At 54.1% G+C, this 21,840-nt stretch overlaps 6 protein-coding genes across 6 annotated transcripts; 3 read left to right on the top strand and 3 right to left on the bottom strand.

Moving 5' to 3' along the window:
• Positions 1-198: 198 nt before the first annotated feature.
• BZA05DRAFT_350582 (Arv1-like family-domain-containing protein) lies at positions 199-1,163 on the top strand (the record flags this gene model as incomplete). The annotated part of the gene is made up of 2 exons (XM_051481281.1): positions 199-755; positions 816-1,163. Coding segments are annotated over exons 1-2 (783 nt in total), but the record flags the coding sequence as incomplete, so codon positions are not given.
• BZA05DRAFT_392239 (uncharacterized protein) lies at positions 1,155-2,186 on the top strand. The gene is made up of 2 exons (XM_051483071.1): positions 1,155-1,463; positions 1,521-2,186. The coding sequence occupies exons 1-2, from the start codon at positions 1,364-1,366 to the stop codon at positions 1,820-1,822; spliced, it is 402 nt and encodes a 133-aa protein (XP_051341121.1). The 5' UTR covers positions 1,155-1,363; the 3' UTR covers positions 1,823-2,186.
• Positions 2,187-2,411: 225 nt separating this feature from the next.
• BZA05DRAFT_247540 (uncharacterized protein) lies at positions 2,412-6,152 on the bottom strand. Its single transcript, XM_051479987.1, has 4 exons — positions 5,863-6,152; positions 4,963-5,723; positions 3,156-4,906; positions 2,412-3,100 (listed from the first exon to the last, which is right to left on the bottom strand). The coding sequence occupies exons 2-4, from the start codon at positions 5,720-5,722 to the stop codon at positions 2,582-2,584; spliced, it is 3,030 nt and encodes a 1,009-aa protein (XP_051341120.1). The 5' UTR covers position 5,723; positions 5,863-6,152; the 3' UTR covers positions 2,412-2,581.
• A 4,602-nt stretch (positions 6,153-10,754) lies between these two features.
• BZA05DRAFT_392235 (uncharacterized protein) lies at positions 10,755-12,374 on the bottom strand. Its single transcript, XM_051483070.1, has 3 exons — positions 12,046-12,374; positions 11,698-11,773; positions 10,755-11,591 (listed from the first exon to the last, which is right to left on the bottom strand). The coding sequence occupies exons 1-3, from the start codon at positions 12,316-12,318 to the stop codon at positions 10,918-10,920; spliced, it is 1,023 nt and encodes a 340-aa protein (XP_051341119.1). The 5' UTR covers positions 12,319-12,374; the 3' UTR covers positions 10,755-10,917.
• A 2,157-nt stretch (positions 12,375-14,531) lies between these two features.
• On the bottom strand, positions 14,532-15,590 carry BZA05DRAFT_392230 (uncharacterized protein). Its single transcript, XM_051483069.1, has one exon. It carries the CDS (start codon positions 15,114-15,116, stop codon positions 14,679-14,681), a length of 438 nt encoding a protein of 145 aa, XP_051341118.1. The 5' UTR covers positions 15,117-15,590; the 3' UTR covers positions 14,532-14,678.
• On the top strand, positions 15,551-16,183 carry BZA05DRAFT_247495 (uncharacterized protein). Its single transcript, XM_051479986.1, has one exon. The coding sequence runs from the start codon at positions 15,625-15,627 to the stop codon at positions 16,114-16,116; it is 492 nt and encodes a 163-aa protein (XP_051341117.1). The 5' UTR covers positions 15,551-15,624; the 3' UTR covers positions 16,117-16,183.
• Positions 16,184-21,840: the final 5,657 nt, after the last annotated feature.

Genomic DNA, 21,840 nt, shown 5'->3' with positions numbered 1-21,840 from the left:
TGGGCTCGGGGTGATGATTCTGGTTGATGGAATATATTTGGGCTGTAGTCGGTGAATGCGCACATTGTAGTTCTCCTCATACTTCTTCTAGTCATGTCTCTGCGACGAAGTGCTTTAAACTCTCTGTATTCCGGGGGTGTCTGGTGGATGCCGTAGGCTTCAGGGAGACCCAGCCATCGTCCAGACGTTAGGAATGCTACGACCTTGCGGGTTCCGAGTCCAGACCACCACCAAGGTTCCTTCCAAAGCCCGAACCCACGCGTCCACCCCTGCATCCAAGTGCTTAACCCAACGTCACCTCATCTTCAGTTCCTCCAAAATGGCCACAACGACGAGCACCTCCTCACCGTCGACACCACCGGGCCCGCCCCTCTTCATCTGCATCGAATGTTCCTTCCCAGTCGACTCACTATTCACCGCGTACTCGGGCGCAGACGACCGCTCGCTCGGGCGCGGCGTGCGGCTCACGCAATGCCCACGGTGCAAGCGCTTCGCGGATAAATACGTCGAGCACGATTTCGTCGTGCTGTTCATCGACATGGTCTTGATCAAGCCGCAGGTGTACCGCCACCTGCTGTTCAACCACCTCGCGGGCGGCCGCAAGGACGACGTCCTCGACGGCAGCATCAAGCGTCTCGGCGTCCTGCTGCTGCTGTTCGATGTATATCTCACCTGGGCGAGAATCGAGAAGAGCATTCCTGCGGAAACCCCTAGGCTGCTCGGCATGCCCATCGTTGTCCAGTACCTATTCTTCCGTGCGCCGCACCCCCCCCCCCCCCATGCCGGACCCGTACTAACGCGCGCGCGTGAGACAGTCGCCCTCTGCTTCACCGAGTCGATCCTGTTCCACCTCACGATCCGGCTGCTATCATTCTACCTCTTGCGGTTCCCGCGGCCGAACGCGGTTTCGACCGCGCTGCTCGTATCCTCATGCACAAAGCTGTTCCCGATCCTGATGGTGATCTGGAAGTACGACGTGCCGGCGGCGGCGCGCAGCGTCGGCTGGGCCGTCGTCGTGAATAATGTCGAGGCCCTCAGGATCCTGCTCGATACCGATTATGTTAGGGCGGCCGCGCTGGCGGGCGCTGGTGCTGTGGTTAGAGCGGTCGCGAGTCAGGGGATACTGAGGGCGGCGGGGCTGGTTACTTGGGAGGCGGGCGTCGAGGGCGGGTGGAGGGAGTGGGCAGGGATGTTGGGGCTGGGGAAGTAGTCGCCTACTTGTCTGCTACGGGGGTCATGATCGCGGTTTATAGATGGTAACGAGGCTACGAGACGTAATGGAAGAAACGACACGAAGGCCAAGGGGGCTGGATTTAGAGTACATGCTGAATGGAGGGCCGCAGACTCGCAGTCAACACAGCGAATGATAACATGCGGTATCACTCGTCGCACGTCTGTTCGCCATGTTCTTCTTTTCCTACTCCACTCCGCTTCGTACGGCCATTCCAGCTCGCGAGTACAAGGTATCTAGCAACACACCCCGGCCCACAGCATCAAGCTTAAAGCTTAAAGCTCCATAGTTTCGATTTTCGCAAACCTAGATACATCCATTCCTCCACATTGCCAGTGGCCACCATCCGCGCTATGCACCGCGTACTCCTTCTCTTGCTTCACCCTAGACACCCTCTCGAGTCTCACTCCCTCACCTCTTCACCTCCTTAGCCCCTCCCCCTTACCTTTCTTTCCCCGTAATAGGTATAATTACATACATCTTAAATACATACAAAGCAAAAAACTCAAACTCAAATTCAAAAAAAAAAAAAACTCCCCGCCGCAATGCCCCTCCCAAAAGACAAAAATAAGATCAAACCCCAAAAAATAAATCCCTTCACCCCACCACCGACTGTAGCGAAAAAAACCCCGACACACACGCCCAGGATATATGTAAAGGACTATGTACAAATAAAAGAAAGAAGAAATGCTCCCATCCCTTAACTACATGCATCTCCACCCCATTCACCAAAGAAAATATGGTAGAATTGAAGGTTATGTAAGAAGTATGTACGTACTCCTGCCCCGACGCCTCCTCCTCGTCCTGCCCCTCCTCCTGTCACTCGTCCCCAGTCCCCTTCCCCAGTCCCCAGTCCCCACCCAGTCGTCCATGGAAATGATTTTACGGCGTACTGCAGCGCGCAATGTACAAACAGTCCAGTCCAGTCCAGTCCAGTCCAGTCCAGTCCAGTCCAATGCAGTCCACTACTCGCCCATCGCCCATCCCCTTCGCCCCATCATCCTCCCATAGTAGCCCATATCATTAAAACAAAAAACAAGCAAAAGAAAAAAAGAAAAAAGAGAGAAAGAGAAAGCAAAAAACCAAAACATAACATAACGGAGAACGTAATTTTTATTCCCCCGAAAATGGAAAAAAGCAAATCAAATCCGGCCCCAGCTCGCCCCAACTCCGACTCCATTGCAACAAAAAAAAACAAAAGAAAAAGAAGAAGGATGGATGGATGCAAAAGAATAATACTAAAGAAAAAAAGAAAATGAAATCCCCATCTTTGTTCCGTATCCACTCTGTCGAGGGTATTAATTTCCTCCCCGACACACGCAACAAGCAAGCACACAGACACAAAGCCATTTAGACGGCCCCAGCCCCGGCCCCGGTATCCAGGGACTTACGGCGCTTGGACATGTCCCTTCCCTCGACCTCCTCCTCGTGGCTCCTCTTCCTCGTCGGCGAAGTGGAGGCGGAAGCGGAAGCGGCAGACACTGGAACAACGAGGGTGGTTGGCGCGGCCTCCTTCTGGGGGGTCAGGGACTTGCGACGCTTGGTATTGTCCTCGGTCGAGATGCCGGCCGGCTCGTCACGCTTCCTCTTCGAACCGTCACCCTGCTGGAGCTGCTGCTGGCGGGCGGCCTTGCGACGCTCGATAAGCTTGCGGACGTACTCGTCGACGAACAGCTTGACTTTGGCGACCTTGGCCTCGTCGCACACGTTGAGAGGATCCACCACGTGCTTGTGGTACCGGATTTCCTTGTCGACCAGCAGCTCTACGATCTCCTTAGCGTACTTCTTGACGTTCTCCTTCGCGGACTTGGGGTTGCTCCCAAGGTCCTTGTTGAACTTGTTGACCATGTTGGGCACATGCTTCCCAAACTGCTACAAGTTAGATCCATACATCAAGAGGGGTGGGTGAGTGAGGGTTGCATACCGCGATAGCCAAGTACTTCCGTGTCTTCTCCGCGTCGTAGGTCTGTTTGGCTTCTTTCTCCTTCCGCTTCGCTCGGCGTTCCTGTCGCTGCTTCTCCTTCTCCTCCTCCTCTTCCCTCTTCCTCTTGGCCTCCGCAAACGCCGCAGCCTCCAGGATCAAGGCCTGGATGTCGTTCTGCTGGATTTTGACGAACTGTCTAGCCGGAGGGGGGGGAATGGTCGTCGGCACAGGGTGTCCGGCAATGGCCGGATCCCTGGGCATCTCCCAGGTGACCCGACCATCGTTGGCGTAGTAGTAACATTCGCCATACTTGTATCCCTTGTGCCAACCCCAAGGAAGATCGGACTGCAGTCGCATGCCGCCGGCAGGAGTTGGTATCGAATTCGCACCACTGAATGGTGGGCGCGGCGCAAACTTGCTGTTCCGGTTATTGTGACCCCGGTTGCCCCCGAACCCACGGTCGGCACGTGGACCACTCGGCGGTTGCCTGGTGAAGTTCGGATTTGGCTTGTTGAAGTGCTTGTTCTTCTGCAGCCATGGAGGGATGGGCTCCGTAGAGTTCTCCGGCGATCGCTTGGGGGACTCGGTGCCACTGGTCGACCTAGAGTCGCGTCCGCGGTCCAGGAAAACAGAGCTGTTCTGTTCCGGCTGCTCCCCAGCCAATCGGCGTGGTATCCGGTAGGACGTCTCCAACGCACTCCACATGGCAAGAAGCTCCTTCGCCTTGGTCTGGATTTCCTCGTTCGGGGAGGAAGCGAACTCTTCAACCAGCGGCTCGATACCTGCCGCGGAGATCTTGTTCCTTGTGAGCTTCGGGAAACTGATGAATATGTTGAGGATCGCCAGAACAATGACCTCGTCGTCTTTGTAGAGGGTGAGGAATTTTCCGATGATGGTGTATCCGTGGAACTGCAATACCCTTCCCAGAACAGCCTCGTCGTCGCATCTCTGGATTCTCGCAACAAGTTTGGACACTATCCACTTCTCCTTGGTGTTAGAGAGTGTGCTCATAACGGTAGCAACACTCTTGAAATCCAGATCTCGGCTACTAGCCTTCGCGAGATACTCTTCATCTTCGTCTTCCGATGACTTGCGGATGCGGCGGGACTTTTTAGTTGGCAATTCGTCGTCGTCGATACCGAGCGCCTCGATCAGGTTGCCGGACAATTTCGGTGCGCTGTTGGTTTGCGTTTTTCCTCCAATGTAACCAAGACAATTCGGCTCCCCGCAGTAACATGGCTGTTTCTCGGCTCCATATCTGTCAACGTTGTAATCGAACACCAGCTCCTCTCCAGCCTTAATATCGCGCCTCGCAAAGATTCCCATTCTGTACTTATTGCCGACCACCCACTTCTCCGTCTCACAATTGGGGTTGCACGAATGGTTGACGAATCTTGCAAGTCCACCCTTGATAGTCGCATCAATGAACTGGTCCTTCTCGAGAGACATGAAGTAAAAGTGCTTGATTCCCATGCCGGGGTACTTGGTGTTCCGCTGTCGAAATCGAGGCTCGTCGATGACCTCTCCAACGTATTCGTAGATGAATCGGCCTTTCGGGATGTCACTGTTGGCCCTGACTCCATATCCCTTTTTGTCCGTTTTGAAGATCGAAATGTCCGCATAATCGCGCCTCTGGAATCGCTGGTTCTGACATTCGGTGTGGCAGCCGCAGCCCTCATCGGTACACTCCATAAGAGTAAGCCGATTTATGCAGTCGGAATCCTCGTCGCAGGCGTGGTTGACCCCATCGACTGCGGAAAAAGTCAGTGTGCGGCCCATCAACATAACGTATTCACTCGAAACTTACCAAATCGTGACTCGCACTCGCAAAACATGGTCTCGGAATCATGACCTGAATCGCCGATCGTCTTACTCGAGTAGATGCACTGCTTGATGACTTCGAAGGTGGAGGTCGCATCTGCCGTCGCATCTGGAAAGTGGCCATATAGCGGAGGCTCGTATTTAACAACTGGGGCTGCTACAGCCTTAGACTTCTTTCCCGATTTTTGTTCCTTCGGTTCCATTTTGAGAGGGGGGGAGGGTTCGCGATCTGAAGAGAGTTCTGAAGCGCTGGGACTATTCTCGTTTTCTGCTGGGGGAGACATTGAAGTCTTTATGTCGTTGGGTGTGGAAGTGGTTGAGCCGCCAACTTTAGTCGTAGGAGAAGTACAACCCCCCTGATGTGAAGAAGGGTTAACTTTGGAACTGCTGTTCTTAGCGCTTTCGTTTCCGTTCGGTGGCGTCGCGCTGCAGACTGTCTGAGTGACTTCCACCTCTCCGTTCTCCGCTCCTTTCGACGACGCGCCCACAATCTGTAGTGGTGACTGCGAAGGTGTGGTGTGTGAGTTCGGTGTGCTGTTCACGCCCTCGTTGCTGCTGCCTCCGTCCTGAGCGCCAACAGCCAGCGCGTTCGATGATTCCGCCGGCATCTTAGCACCCGTCGGGCCGACCGTCACAGTAGTGGTAGTGGTAGTGACTGGCAATTCTTCACACTCCTTCTTCGAACTCGAACTCGACGAGTCCGCAGAATCTCGTCTACCTCCCTCTCTGCTACTCGGACTAGGCATTCTAACCACGACAACCTCGAGTCAGCATTCCGCAGCCCCTTCTACCTCTATATATCTCTTTCTCTTTCTCTCCCTCCCTCCTCTCCACCGCGAGACACACCGCGCGCGACGGGGGATCGCTCCAATGACCGAGTACGCACCTTGAAGATGTATGTGTTATTCCTTCCACTTCTGTCTGTTGACAACGTTCAAGCTCCTCTCCACCGTGGTGAAACTCGTCTCTTGTAATTTCGTGGTTCGAACGTGCAGAAGTGTGGGTCGTGCTGGCACTATTGGTAGAAGTCTAATTGTTGGGAGGAGGGTGGTGTGTAGCTTTGAAGAGGTAAAAAGTCGTGCGTTGAATGAGGGGTGGGTGTGTAGTGGCGGCGTGAGCGAGGAGGAGGAGGTTGAAGGCGGGAAGTGGTAGTGGTGTTGGTGCAGGTTGGTAGAAAGAACGAAGTTCCGAGCGGTGAAGGTCTCGGGGGTGTAGGGCCGGAGCGCACTCGCAAGGGGGGTGGCCTGGGGGTGCGAGGAAAGCTATCCGACAAGGCCAGACTGAAGAGCAGCTCACAGTGTGCTGGGTCGGCTTCTCGAAATTCGCTGGGCAGTCGGTCGATCCGTCTCATGTACTCTTCCGTGCGAGCGTGAATCAGCGTGTGAGGGCGTGTGTGTGGTGTGTTCTCGGCGGTGATCCAGATCCCGAACGAACGACGGGGGAGAGCGCGTTGCAGAGCAAGGCGGAGATGGCGGCTAAGGGGATTCTCCGCCAAGAAACAGGACTTGCCATTGTGCATGCGCTGCTTCTGATTGGATCTCTTGACGACAACCACAAACCCCCACCTGCTTCCCGCTCGTTCGGCAACGTCAACCCCCCTCCAGTCTCATCGATCGAGACGTATCCCCGCAGAGTTGATCGCTGATTCGGAACAAGGTGTTGGTTGATTTGTGATGCGACTGGGCCCCGCGTACAGTATACATGGTGAGCGAGCGTCGAGTATGTACAATACCTAGTAAACCATGGAGATCAGCCAGCGGATGCGAACAGCGATTCGATTATCTGTCCCAGAGTCTGCAGCGGTTCAAAGACCTCCAAGCGGAATTTAGTCCTTCCGGTGAATAACTTGAGGTGTCTCGACTGCATGTAAAGCTTCCTTACTGGTCCCCTCCTCGATGCACGCATGTGCGTCGTCGGAGAAGGGAAGACACAGCACGAGTTAAAAGAGCAGCTTGGGTTCCTGCACTACGACCATACACCACCACCACCACCACCACCACCACCACCACCACCACATCACTTCCCGCTCCGTGCACACCCTCAACTCCCAGTGCCCGCCGATCCGAGTCCAGGGTTAATCACAATCCAATCTCTGTACGACCGCACATCTCCACAGTAGGAATGTAGGGACATATATCGCCAGGCACATGAAGCTATGGCTCACGCAGACCCCCCTCTCCCCCCGTCGGCGGTTACGCGGTTAAGCGGTTATCTGCTTGGGCGTAACCAAGTAGCTATCGAGATAACGCAAAAGGGCGTCCAGATCTGTAGCGACGACGCATTACCCGTATCATAGTAATATCTCCACCGCTCCGCGGCCAGCCCCCCTAGCTTCGAATCGATCGATCTCGGCTGCAGGTACATACCCAAGACCCCACATGTCTACCCACATGCTCCGCCCATGGGAGGGGGAGGGGGGATGAGGGGATGGGGGGCATGTCCCTCTCGGCGCTTGTGCGCGCCGATTGGCTTTCCACAGGCCTCCCTCCCCTCCCCCCCGGGGTGTCATAGGCTTGGTGCTGAGGCTCTGCGCCCAATAGGACTGTGTCACAACATCTCACTCGGGCAGAGAAACTGGGCCCACACTTGCATAAGTGGCGTCGTGGTCGCGGCAGCTATTCCATTCCAGCCCAGCCCAGTGGTGCCATAGCTAGCTAAGCGCAGGCGCCACCGATTTTGGCCGGCGGCGAAGAAGAAGAAGAAGAAGATGCGGAACTTTCTTCTGAAATCGGTGTGGGTAAGTGGAAATGGGTAGGTAGGTAGCCAGACTGCGGCAATATTCTGCTTTTCGTGATGCTGCTATATATCATCGCACGGCGTGCTAAGTGCGCAGACTCCGGGGGCGATGGGAGGCTCAGCGTCTCGGCGTCTGCCGCGATAGGTATGCCTTCAACCTGCGCCTACGGTGCTTGTTCCGGCCCTTGCTGTTATCGACCGAGACCATCCACTTCACAAGCACCAAGACGAAGCCGGGCAACGGGATCACCATCCCCAGCGCTCGCGCGCTCGCTCGTGAGTGAGACCCATAATCCGCACCGGTACCTGCATTGTACGTATCGTATCGGAAAACAGCATATGCAATGCAGCGCATGCAGAAGCGTGCGGCGGCCTGCTTCCGCGGATATTTATCTACATATCTATCTGGCGGATGCGATCGGGAAGCAGGCCGTTGTGCAGTGTGCATGAGAAGGGTTGCACGAACACGCTTATGGGGGGTGGGGTGCCGTTTTCTACATATCACACGGTACTTCGCAAAGCTGGGTAGGTGGGTATTCCGGTGATGAAAGGATGGAAGGAAGGGAAGTCTGAGCCATGAGCCATACATAACCTTCCGGTCTCCAAGTCCCCTGGCCCCTGATCTCTGATCCCGATTCATCGGGAGCGACGGGGAGACGGGGCAACGGGCCATGCCGAAGCACGACTACGAAGACCGCCGGCCGGTACCTTACCATCCGCAGCCACCGACCGGATACCATCTCGCGCAGACGATGCGTGATTTCCAGGCGAAATATGTTTCACCCACCTACCTACGATGTATGTAGTCCAGGGGATCTGCACGCTTTCCATGTGTTTATGTATGTATGAGGCATGTATGTATGTACGATGTATGCCTCTGTACCTGCGTCAACCACGCGAGCGAGCGCAGATCACTTTAGTAGGTAACCGAGGAACCAAGTACTTGCTTACTTGCCGCCATAGGATGTTGTATGTACGGTACTCGATATTTACATAGACGCGCTGGCGCATCGGGTGGGAGCTGGAGGCGGGTAAAGCGGAAAGCGGGGGAAAGCGGCCATGTTTCTGGATCCGGCATGCATCTATGATACATACGGCGCGGGGGAGGGGGGGATCTTGTTCGGAACTAGAGCGGTGTCGGCCGAGCTGCCCACAGTACAGACTGGTACAGACATGGGCCCCGTCGACGCCTGATTGTAGGTGTTCCGCAGCTCAATAATCGGTCCGGTGACCCAGCTGGGTACCGATGATGTATGTAGCTGTGCAACCCCTCGCCCCCCCTCCCTTCCCCTCCCCCCCGCCCGAGTGTTCCGTCCGCACTCACACGTTGCCGCAGGTCACAGACCGCATGCACCCTATCTACACCCTACATACATACAGCGCGTACATACGGTAGGTGATAGCAGCAGGTCCCTATGGTACCGAGATCTCGGCCCGCATCTGTGGGCCTGCTGCCCGCTGCCCGGCGCCCATGGTCCATGGGATGGACACTATATATACATCGGCACCGCCGGCGTACCGTATAGAGTAGAGTACTCAGTAGAGTATCTAGAGTAATCCTTGGTTTCGAGAATATTGCATGCATATACACTCCAGACTCCAGACTCCAGAGCCGTAACTACAGTAAGTAACTACCTGACGGACGGCGGCGCACTGTTCCGGGTTCCAAATAACCGGTAGAGTAGGCAAGTAGGAGGTATGTATGTGGCATGAAGGAAGAACATGTTGCAACTCCGAAGTCAGCCAGCCGGCCAGGTGCGGGCGTGTATCTGGTAGAGTGGGCTCGGTTGAGTAGATAAGTGTATGTGTATGTGAATGTAAGTGGGGGAGAGGATCCTTTCGGTATTCTTATTCGACTCCAATCGTATCGTGTGCCATTAATTCGTAGGTAGGTATCCGCGATCACTCGACTCCTCCCTCCCCGTCCCGGCCCCGCTCTTCTTCAAACTCAATCCATCATCCCCCTCTCGACAGACAGAGACACACGCAGACATGAAAAACATTAAGAGTAGAGTAATTGTATGAAAAGAAAACAGAAAAGGAAAAAAGAAAAGGAAAAAGAGAAAAAGGAAAAGGAAAAGGAAAAAAAACCCCGCCGTTTCATGGATCACCGTAAAACATAAAATTCATCGACAAGAAAAAACAAGCCCCCCTCTCCACCGTCCCTACTAATACACGCACCCTAGTTATATCCGGCCTTGCAAGTCCGCTTTTTTCGTCAGACAAAAGAAATCCAAGTCCACCGGCCCACCCCGTCCCAAGAACCCCCGAGGGGCTGCTCCTGAAAGTACTTCGAGTATCCCATCCATCAATCGCCCACTTGGTATCACATACCATCCGGCCTGACCCGCATTTCCATCCTTCCATCCTTCCTTCCTTCCTTCCTTCCTCCCTCCCTCCCGGCATCCATCCAACCATTTTCCTTCTCATTCTCTTACTCTTACTGTTCCTCTTCCTTTTCCTTTTCCTTTTCCTCTTCCTCCTCCCATTCCTCCTCCTCCAGCTTCACCCAAAAATCCACATCATACTACAACAGCTAAGAAACAAAAGTAGAGAGAGGAAAAAGAGGTAACCCAAAACCCAAGTAAAAGAAGTGAAGAAGAGGCCATTTATATATGTAAAAAGAAAAAGAAAAAAAATAGGAAGAAAAAAAAAGACTCTCGCGCCTTTAACCTCCAGATACGGTGAAGAAGAAGAAAGATCAAGAAAATGAAAAAGCAGACTGCCGACCCGATTCGCACAAAAAAAAGAGCCCCCCTTCCTGCCACGTTAAAAAAAAACCGCCCAGGAATAGAAATAGTAACAAGGAAAAAATGCTGAGCGAGCAATAATAATAATAGTAGGGCAAGTCGTGCGCAGTGCAGTACCGGGGACTGTCAGTACTGCAGTGCAAGCGCGGCGTAGGAAGGAAAAGAAGGAAAAGAAAAAAAATGAAAAGAAAAAGAGACGCGAAAAAAGAAAGCCCCTCCCCACCCCTCCCCCGAAATATTTTCCTCTTTTTCTAGTAATTCACAGACGCCTAATGAGAAGCACCACGTCTCCCTACCATTCGTCGTAGAAGTGGAATGCGAAGAGGAATGAAAAAAGGAAAAAAGAAAAAAAAGAAAAAAAGAAAAAGGTCGAATTATAGGAACGTTTCTGCCACGCGAGCTACTGCCATTGGGACCCGTATGCTAGACGAGTAAGTGACCCGGTTGGCCGGCGATCAATCCTCCGTATCCGGGGAATCGGCGCCGCCCTCTTCGCTATCATCATCCTCGATATCCAAGGCTTGTGCAGCGGCCAGCTCTGCTTCCAATTCGTTGCCGAGCCTGCGTGTCTGTCCTTCCTCCGTTTCGAGCTTCTGTCGTTCCTGTTCCTCGACATCCGCCGGGAGGTCTCCACCGTGTACTCTCTGAGCGGCCAAAATCTCCAGTCTCTCCCTCTCGCGCCTAGCCTCCATTTCCGCCTTCGTGGGTCGACCCCTCTTCTTCTTCAATGGCGGCAACTGGCTCAGCTGCTGCTGTATCGAGCCCTGTTGGGAACCGGCGGCACCTCCTACGGCAGCCGCGAGCAACGAAACTCCTCCGCGACCTTGGTCGGGCGTGTACATCTGTGGCTGCCATGTCGCAGTAGAGGTTCCACCCTGCGATTGCTCTCGTAGCGCGATATCTGCTTTGGACGGTCTGCCTCGTTTGCGCTTAGGGGCATTGGGATTCTGCGAGGGATTCGAGCGTTTACGGGTTGGGGCAGCTGTCGGTTGCGGTGGCGGCTGCTGCTGCACTGGAGGCGGCGGCGGCGGCGGGGGGGCCGAGACAGCTGTCGGGGAAGCTGCCGGTGAGTTATCCGGGGATGTGGTGAGGAGGGCGAAAATCTGTTGTGCCTGAAGACTCGTGCGCCCTGAACATAGGATGTTTGCGTCAGCGGGGGTGGGGACCGATTAGGCAGGGTGCTCCGAGTCTGTTTGGGGGGAGGTGAGCGGGAGGAGGAGGGAGGTAGCGCAGACCAGAAGGGACTCTGATGTTGCGCCAATTCGGCGCGACGACCTCGCAGTCCTTAAGGATTTCAACCAAGAGTTGGATCTGTTGTGTACACGAATAATTTTTGGTGCGCGTCAGCAATCAACGTTCCTTGCAACAACAACCACGACAACCACCACCACCACGGCCACCACCATGGTCACCAACGCCACGCCGAAGAAGGACACACAACGTCAGCGGCATGTCGGGCGACACGGGCAAACACCGTGTCTCCCTAGGCGCTGGTGGGCCGCCACTACCACCACCGGCGCCGCCGCCGCTGTAGTGCGCCGAACCGCGCCAAACGTCCTTCTGTCCTTTCTATCACTACGTACCTTTTCCGCATCCGTCCAAGGAGGTCCGCCTGCCATTGCGCCGGAGTGGTGGGGAAACGGTATGTATGGGTCGTGATTGACGCTCGTCCAATTGTTACTCAACGCGCCGTTTGCGTGACCGTTGACCAGAAGTTGTAGTGGGGGCGCGGGAGCAAGCGGTGATAAGTGTGAGCCGGGGACGGTCTGTGACGGTGGAGGTCTTGGGTGACGCGTGAATTGGTGTGCAGATGGTGGAGGAGGAGGAACAACGGCGGTGCGCAATTGCGACAGCATATATTATGTAGTCCGGGGAGAGAGGGAGGGAGGGAAGGGAGCGAATAGAATGAGGTACGGACTGGGGGGGGTGTGGGTGGGAGGAGGGGAGGGGAGGGGGGTGGTTGTGAGGCGTGGGCAGGAGGGGGGGGGGGGGGGGGGGGGGGGGGTGGTGTTAGTAGTGGTAGCGGTGGTGGTGGTGGTAGTAGTAGTGGGTAGTTTTTTTGGGTAGTGGATAGTTTGGGATGGGTTTTTTTTTTGTAGTTTTGGGGAGGGCTGGTGGCCGGGTTTGTGAGGAATGGGGGGGAGCAAGGCGGGACGAGCGCAACCTCACTTTCAACCAACCTGAGTGGAATGGGACTTGTTTGAAGTTGTCTGAGCTGAAGATGGATGGAGGGATGGAGGGCAAAGAGGAAATCAGCGCAATTGGGCTGGTGAAAAAGAAAGGAGGGTTGGAATAATAATATTTGCTTTGCTTTTGAGATGATGCTGCTGAAAGGGAAGTGAACAACAGGGCTTGCGGAGGGCCGGGGTGCAATGGGGTTTGTGTGTGATAGCGGTGAGAAAAAGGTAGAGTGAGAAGAAGGGTGGGTTGTTGGATTTGGAATCGATTTAGGATTTTATTTTGTGAGGGGGGGAGGGAGGGAGGGTAGAGGTGGAGGTGATTGTTGAATTCTCTTTCCGTAAGTTTTAGCGTGATTGATGTTTTTTTTTTTTGCTTTCTTTCTTTCTTTCTTTTTCTTTCTTTCTTTGATCCAGCAGAACGGACTAAATAGGATTGGCTCGAGGGGAAGAAACGAAGAGAGATGGGCACATGGACGGGGGAAGAGGAAAGTGCAAGAGGCGGGTACTTGGTACAAAGTTATAGCGGGAATTCGCTTTACAGTCAAATACTCCAACCTTAGCGGGGGAGGGGGACGATGAGCCGTAGCGAGGAGATTTCCGAGGTGATGGTTTGCAGCCGTTCCGAATCTTTGAATGGTTAGAACAGCTGATTCGGATTGAATAGAATTGAATTGAATTGGGTGAGTGAGGGAGCGAATACACTTCCGAATAGATAACTCAGCACAGCAGTTTTTGCGGCATCTGCGCAGAACTGGAGATACTCTAGCAGCCGCAGTATGCAGTGCCGTAGCAAGCGGTAGCAGTCGCAGCAGCAGTCGCAGCAGCAGCAGCAGTATCACGCAGTCAATCGCCGCTACCAAGGCACTGGGAATACGTGATGAGGGAAGTGCGCAAAGTCAACGTTGAAGGAGGAAGGAGCTAGGGATCAGATGGATGGATGGATGGATGGAGGATAGCTGATGGGGGTTGAGTCGGTAATGAACGAGCGGAAGAGGGGAGGGGGAGTGGGACGGGGAGGGGGGAAACCCAACAATTCCGATCAAGCCAAACAAGGCGCGAGAAAGCGGAAGGGCTAGTTGGAGCGTGGGCGTGAAGTTGGTCGGCTGGAGCTCGAACAAGACGAGGCGTACGATGGAAGCGGTGGACCTCGGCGGGACGAGGGATAATTCGAAAAAAGAAACCACCGGAATGGCCAGACATCGAGAAAATCCCATGCGGAACACGCTTAGGAACTCGACGTCGAGCTTTTCGATCGAATAGAAGGCGTCTTCAACCGCTGTCCGTAGCATGAAGCCCAAACAACGAGCGACAACTTGAAGCCGTACAAACAATCCACGGGCATCCACCAACTAATACGGATGAGAGTATCAGAGTCAGAATGCTTGCGGGAGGTACGGCACTGCTCACCACAAGCACTCGGACATGGCATCCAAGCATACGGGCATACGAGCATACCATACGGTAACTACGGGCATACAAAACATACAAGCATCCAAGCACACACGCACCAAGCATCCAGCCAGCCAGTCATCCAACCAGCCAGCAGCACCAGCGCCAGGCACCGATGCTTGATCTCTCGAGATAGGTAGGTCAGGCTTACTACCGGTACGTACTGGCAAGGCAGGTACCGTGCCGGCCGCGGCCACGGCCCCTTCGATGATCCATCGAGTTCGAACGTACATACGTGTGGCCAGCCACTCTAAGGACAACAACTCACATATACCCAGGCACGTTGACCGTGTGGGCACTCATCGTCTTTAGCATCCTCCACGCTCTGCCCACTCTATCTCTCTGACGCTCATCGTTAGCATCCTTCACGCTCCATGTACTCTATCTCTCTGACGCTCATCTCCGCACCCCAGAGCATCCGCAATCCCCCCCCATCCTGCCCCCATCCATTCATCTATCTCTCTCCCCCCTCGCCGAGCCCGGAGCCCGAGGGACTCTTCTACCTGACGTTGCATTGTAGCACACAACCGATGATGCCTGCGCGGACACACAGGACATGTATGTACGAGTAGTGTACAGCTCACAGCTTAGTGCGATGATGATGTCGTCAAGGCCGCATGCGAGAGGAAGATAGGCAGTGCGAGAGCGCGAGTGAGCGGGTGAGTGAGCGAGAGAGCGCGAGTCAGTCCAGGCAGCAAAGGGACAGGCGTGACTACCACCGATGCTCGAGCTCGTATCACAGCGAGAGCGAAAAATGCGCGAAAATAAAATAAATCAGTAATGGGACGAACCAACCCGAAAACGGGATCCCTGTTGGAGCCAGTTGTCACTGCAAAAGTCACCACACCACCTTTTTCGATTCCTGCATCCCCCAACCCGGCACAAAAGAAGGACAGCGAGCGAGAGAGGAAAAAAAATTCGGAAAAAAAAATCAGAAAGAGAAAGAAAAAAAAAGAGCGATGGACGCTGGTACTGGTGATGCCGGCGATGGTGATGCTGGTTAGTTGTGCTGGTGATGAAGCCATGGAGGGGTGAGGCCGAGGGCAACGTAGGAGAATGGCTGCCACACACACACCACACACGTCGACGACGTCTACCCTCCACCTCCACCACCAGCCATCGATTCGGGATCCGGAGCTGTATCGTTACATCTCATATACGCAGCAGCATACGTACAGCAAAATTCTGCGTTGTCCACTCGCTCGCTTAACCCGCTTTCTCGATTCTTCATCCGCCCCATCATCCCCATCTCATGTCTCGCTGACTAGCCTTTAACGGTTGCACGGTCGCACGGTCGCTGGTCCGCTGGCCGCTGGTCGCTGGCTGTAGTTGGGTGGTGGTGGAGTTAGTGGTGGTGGAGTGGTGGAGGTGCTGATGGTGGTGGTGGAGGTGGTGGCAGTGGTCGTGGTCGCGGTGGGTCGTGGTCGTGGTCGCGTTGTGGTGGGGAATTCCAGCAAAACGTTGCGTTTCCACTCTAGCGAGCGACGCAACGCCATCGTTTCCCGATTCGACTAAGCGTTCCTGGTACCTGGAATGTCTGGAGTGAGAGCAGGTGCTTCCTTTCTTGCTTTCCGATCCATCGACCGGCCTGCCGTATGCGTAGCGTACTCTACAACACCTTCTTCATCATCGTCATCCTCTTCTTCTTCTCATTCTCCTTCTTCTTCCTCTTCCTCTTCTTGCTCCTCCTCGTCTCGAGCTCGTCACGAGCCTCGCTTGTGTTGTACTAGTTATACGCTCCACGCATACGCATCCGATCCCACTCCCCCGCCTCGAGCTCTCGCGTGGGAGGAGACGAAGGAGGGACTCGACCACGAGCTAAGATACGGGATGTTCGGCGATGCTGAGGCTGACATCACGGTGTTGACGGATCATGATCGCATCGATGTCGCACTGCGGCTGCGAGTGGTAGCGGACTTGCTTTACAATTGGGGCAGTTCGAGTCCTCTGCTGCCACGGCCAATGCCTGCTTGCTTCTTGCTTGTACTGCACGACACGGCAGGGTCGACAAGGAGAGTACTATAGGTACCATGTGAGTAGTAGTGCACCTACATACTCGGCCTTTCCTCTGCTCTACTCCACTCTACTCTAGCACATGGAGCATCACCTACCTACTCTACAGCGCAATGATTCGCGCAATGCATGTTAGGCGCGTTGTGACTTGCTTCCGGCTACTACGCTACCGCTACTCGTGACCCCGTGTTCTGCGTGTTCTGCGGGCGTGCTGTGCATGCAGCGTGTTGAGCGCGCAGCACTCGACTTGTCCGGCGCGTATCGGACTCCAGAGCACGGACTTCTCGAAAAACTCTCGAATTTCGACCGATAGCGGAAATAACGTGGCGATGGGGGGGGGGGGGGGGCTGTCATATCATATCGAACCGCTTCGAATCCAACTTCACATGAAGCCAACCGGCCACCACTCCACACAACCTCTTGATGCAGTAACGACACTACGGGCAATACGGAAATGAAGGCGAAATGATGAAGAAACCCCACGTAGGTACTGGTACCACCTACCCAAGTACCCACTTGCCTACCAAGTACCCATTCACCTACTCACTTCACCTGCTCATTCACCTAGAGTACTCACTTATCGTACTTACCCGTCAGGCAGATACTCTAGATAAATCGGAAAGGAAAAGAAAGAAAGAGAATGAGAAAGAAAAGAAAGAAAGAAAGAAAGAAAGAAAGAAAGAAAGAAAGAAAGAAAGAAAGAAAGAAAGAAAAAAGAGCAATTAAGCATGTACGCACTTACTTACTTTAAAACTCCTTAAATTGTTCCCTGAGCAGAAGTAGACTGACCTTCCTCCCTAACCATCCTCCGGTCAAATTTCCAATTTCCTATCGTTCCCGACAGCTTGGTTCACCACTTCCGTCTTCACACTCGTACATGCAGCAATATCAGATCCGCGCTCTCGCAATCCCCCCTCCCCCTCCCCCACCCGGTGGGCCCCTACCCACATCGAAACCCCTCCTTCCACCACCACCACCACCACCACCATCCTACACCAAACCTCCCCCCTTCCTCCCCCTTCCTCCCCCCTTCCTCCCCCTTCCTCCCCCCTTCCTCCCCCTTCCTCCCCCCTTCCTCCCCCCAACTCTGAAGCAAGCAAAGCAATTGTAAAACACAACCCATACGTTGGCTGGAATATATGTCCAATCTAGAGGAAGCGGGAATGGAAGGGGAGGGGGAGAGGTGCATCCGTCACCCACAGCTCGGATTCAGCAACCCACGGATTCCGGATTCTGATATATACTCTACATCGGTGGTTGACCTTGCTCGCTCGCTCGCTCGCTGAGACCCGTCCGTCCGCAGTGTATGTACGCAGTGTACGTACGCGTGTGGAGTCCCGCCCCGTCCCTTGCAGGATGGGATGGGGATCGTAGCGCTCACGCAGCTGAGCATATATCCAACATCCCGATTGACCGCTGTACTGTACTGTACTGTACGGTATGTATGATTTGTATGTATGTACGCGCCACGAGACCAGACCCGCAATCACCCTTCTCCCTTCTCCCCAAAGAGGAGAGAGAAAGCCCTTAGGGATGGATGGGGGAGAGGAGCAAGGTACTTTAATGAAAGTATATTTTTTTCCTCAATGTTACATTCCGACTATATCTTCATTTTGGAAATTCCGTGTTTACCGCCGCGGGGTTGGAACTTGGAACTTGGAGGGGGAGAGGACGACGGTCAATGGACGACGGTCGACGCGAAAAGGAAGCTCATCCACTCAACTCTTCGGGATGCGAGGAAAAGAAAATACCTACTGACAAGTTGCTAACTTGCTAACTTGCTAACCACCTGCCGCCACCAACCAACCATAACCACCGCTATCTGGTATCTATGATACCTTCACCACCTCCACCACCATCATCACCACTACCACCACTACCACCCCGTCATCATCATTAGTTATCACCACCATCACCACCATCATCATCTGCATCATCGTCATTAATATCACCATCACCATCATCACCAACATCATCACCAACAGCAACAACAGCAACAACAGTAGCAACAACAACAGCAACAGCAGTACCAAACACAACTGCCGCTCATCCAAACATCGTGCAACCGTGATATGAATTTTAATGAAAAATCGGCCAACCACGTCCTCCAAGAGGCAGCTACGTTGCTGACGGAGGAGGCAACAACCTTGAAATCTTAGAACGTCGAAATTTTACCCGTAATTACTCGAACAAAAATGGGCGGAGGAGGGGGTCACTTGCAATTGTTCTTTTTGACCATGGGCCCGGGCGCTTGCGCTCGCTCGACGCCCACATCGTGCACCCCTCATCTTTTTCCCTTCCTTCCCATATTTCTACATACAAGGAGAAACAAATCATGTTTTTATTTTGCTTTTGCCCGTGAGCGGGGTATTCTAACCTAGACGATGCTCGAATCGAACCTTACGAGGGACCCGATATCCGTCCGTACTCTATGTACTGATGTACCCTGCGTGTTAGGTTGGTCACTCGGCCACGCGTTTTCCACCATGTCACCTTTTCGCTTGCTTCCTTCCTTCCTTCCTTCCTTCCTTCCTTCCTTCCTTCCTTCCTTCCTTCCTTCCTTCCTTCCTTCTATACATCCTTCCTTCTTCCTCCCTTCCTTCCTTCCTCCCCGTCTTCATCCGCCTCCAGGCTCCTTCCCGCTCCTCGCTCGCTCGCTCACCCTACTCCACTACCTACTCTAGTCTTACCAAGTACTCATCACTCTATGCTACTCGCCCCCGGCAGCCGGGGACCATGTAGGTATAGTAGGTATCAACAGACCAGACCACAGACCAGACCACATGGCTTTTCGTCTCCAGAGCTTCCAGTGGTCTGGATAAATTCCCGATCTTATCTAGACTCTGGACTCTGGAGCGCAGTCGGCGCGCACACCAGCCCCACCAGCCCACACCCCTCCCCCTCACCCCATCGGCAAGCTACCCATTGGCAAGCTACCCATTTGCACTGGCACTGCGGCGGTATATGTGGGTATGTATGTACGGAGGAGCCGCCAACGAAGCGAAGGTCGGGCAAGGTGGTAGGCGGTGGTGGGTAGCTTTCGTACGTATGAGGTATGTATCGACGTCTGTCGTGAACGATGGTGATGATATATACTACACTAGTACTGGTAATTGAGAGTGAGGAAGAAACAAAGAAGAATATGTCTGCTGGTTGACGGGGACGGGCAGAGGAAGGGGATGGAGACTGGAGTTCCAGCTCAGCTCAGCTCTGAACTTCGATGAATCACACACACACACACACCACATCAACAGGTACAATCGGTGTTGCCAATCAATCAATCAATCAGTCAATCAATCCAATCCAATCCAATCGATGCGAGCAGTATGTACAATACAGTAGGCACAGTAGGCACAGTAGGCACAGTAGGCACAGTAGGCACAGTAGGTACAGTACAGATGTCTTGCGGTTCGTCCCGGGGTGGGTGTGGGAGGGCCGGGGAGGGGAAGTGGGTTCCGGAGGGGAAGTGGGTTCCGGAGGGGAAAGAAATAAGAGGAAAGGAAAAGAAAGGACTTTCTCCTACATACGGGACCACATCTCTCTCTATCTCTCTAGGCTCTATCTACCTCACATTCGTTGCCTACCATCCGTAAGTGAGAGCCAAGCAAAAGAAGAAGAAGAAGAAGGCATCTTCTATCATAGGTACTTCATAGAGGATTTCGAAAAGAAAAGGGAAAGGAAAAGAAACGAGGGCGCTGCCTACCTGCACACTGCTTGCTGCTTTACTTGCTGCGAGATGCATTCACCATACATACCGCCGCAGCAGCAGCATGGCATGTAGAGTACAAGGGCCCGCGACGGAACCTATGTGCTGTTCTTTTTTTTCTCTTCTATGTACGGTAGGGTGCAGCACGACTCGACTCGCCTGTGGGTTTTCACTCATATGATCAGAGTCTCCTGCGGGTAGGTGTATTAGAGTAGTACTCGCCAGCCAATCGAGGGCCGGAATTGCTGTTCTTCGGGCTGGCTGGGGATTGGGGGCTGGGGTGCGGCGGTGTGGTGGGCTGGGATGGGTGGGGTGCGGCGGTGGAGAGGTGTGGATGGTGTGGATGGTGGCTGGGTGAGAAGGGAAGGGGACCGCCGAAGGATGGATGGGAGGAGACTGCGTGCCTGCCTGCCTGCTTGCTTGCTTGCTTGCTTGCTTGCTTGCCCTGTATGTACTGCACCTGGCTGGCATTCTTTACGTACCTGTCGTCGTCAGTCGTCAGTCGAGATGCGTGGTGAAGTGGTGAAGTGGTGAAGTGGGAGTGCGTGCGTTGCCGCCGCACTCCCGGCGAGCCCCGATATCGGGGGTCGAGGGTGCGTGGTGGGTGCGTGAGGTGTGGCTTGCTGTAGGCAGGCCGGAGGAAGGCCCGGGTTTAAAACGTTGTAGTGTTGTAGTGTTGTAGTACAGACGGTAGGTACTGGGTAGGTTGGTAGGTAGAAGTGGGTACGTGTTCGGATCGATCCTGACGAGTGAAGGAAGCTTCTGCAGACATACGGTACGTACTTCTTAAATACCGACATATCATAGCTTGCTTGCTTGGGGTGAATGGAGGTCGTCAGAGCTCACTTACTCACCCACTCACTAAACACTAAACCGAATAAGACGACGAAGGCGTTCCTTATGTACACCCCCACCCCCAGAGCCAGCTCTGCTCTGAAGAATCTCTGAAGAATCCGAACCCCCGTGTCCATCCCCCCACCCCCTGCTTGGCATTCCGATTCCGCACTGTGTGCTTTGGGGTGTGCTTCGGATGTCCCCACCGGCCAGCAGTGGATACATCATAGGTACCGGTATCGATGTGTGCAGGGTATGTATCCGCACCGCAGCGGCAGCGGCAGTGACCAGTAAGTTGGTTAGCTTTTCTCCTACGTGTTTCGATTGCAGATAAGAGCTCGAACCTTGGAAGTTGGTGCTTAAGTGGGAAGTAGGATGCACAGGAGAGGACAGGACAGATCAAGTGGGATCGAGGCGAAGGGATGGGATGGGATGGGATGCGAAGGGAAGTCACGGAAGAGCACTCGCGTTTCCGGATCGGGTGTTTAAAGTCCTCCATTAACTGGTGTTGACGTCGTGGGTTCGGATAGTCGGTGGACAACGATCACGGATGGAGCCTGGGGTAACCGGGCCTAGAACAGTAGTCTTTCTAGGTTCCAGTACACCTACCTATTACTCCATGTTTCTCTGAGTTATCGAGCAGTGGCAGTCGGTGTTTCAATGTTTTGGTTTTGGTTTTTGTCGAAGCTGTGGTGGGTTCACTGGGTTGGATGCGGATACGGCCCACGGCCCACGGCTGCCCCCAAGATCTACAGACCACATGGAAGCTTAAGCTTAACTAATACCCCTCGCCTACTTGCCCCCAAACATCACTACTACATCGCTACTACATACCACTACCACAACCGTACACTCGTTAGTTAGTGCCTAGATCCCTCCGGAGTCCGCTCCCGAAGGCACCATACATCATACTCCTGATTCAACCAAAGTCCAACACCCCTCGTTCCTGAATATCTTCCATTCCGGCTGTGTGGGTATCTACTATCACATCGTGCCTTGGTGGAAGCCCAACTCAGCACAGCACAGTACCGGAGCAGCAGCGCTAAGATCGCGGATCCGAAGCCGTCCCCGATGGTCCACCGTCCATGGACATTGTAGAATCTAGATGTCGGCAGTTTGAGCATCTACCTACTGTACCGGAGCCCACGCCGGAGGAAGGGAACAACAATCCTCCACCCCCGTCCCCTCGTCCCCCG

Source organism: Tricharina praecox (assembly GCF_024521635.1).
Source record: "Tricharina praecox strain CBS 144465 chromosome Unknown BZA05scaffold_7, whole genome shotgun sequence".
Taxonomy (NCBI): domain Eukaryota; kingdom Fungi; phylum Ascomycota; class Pezizomycetes; order Pezizales; family Pyronemataceae; genus Tricharina; species Tricharina praecox.
The sequence above is the reverse complement of the archived record's forward strand: the minus strand, read 5'-3'. Positions and strand labels throughout refer to the sequence as shown.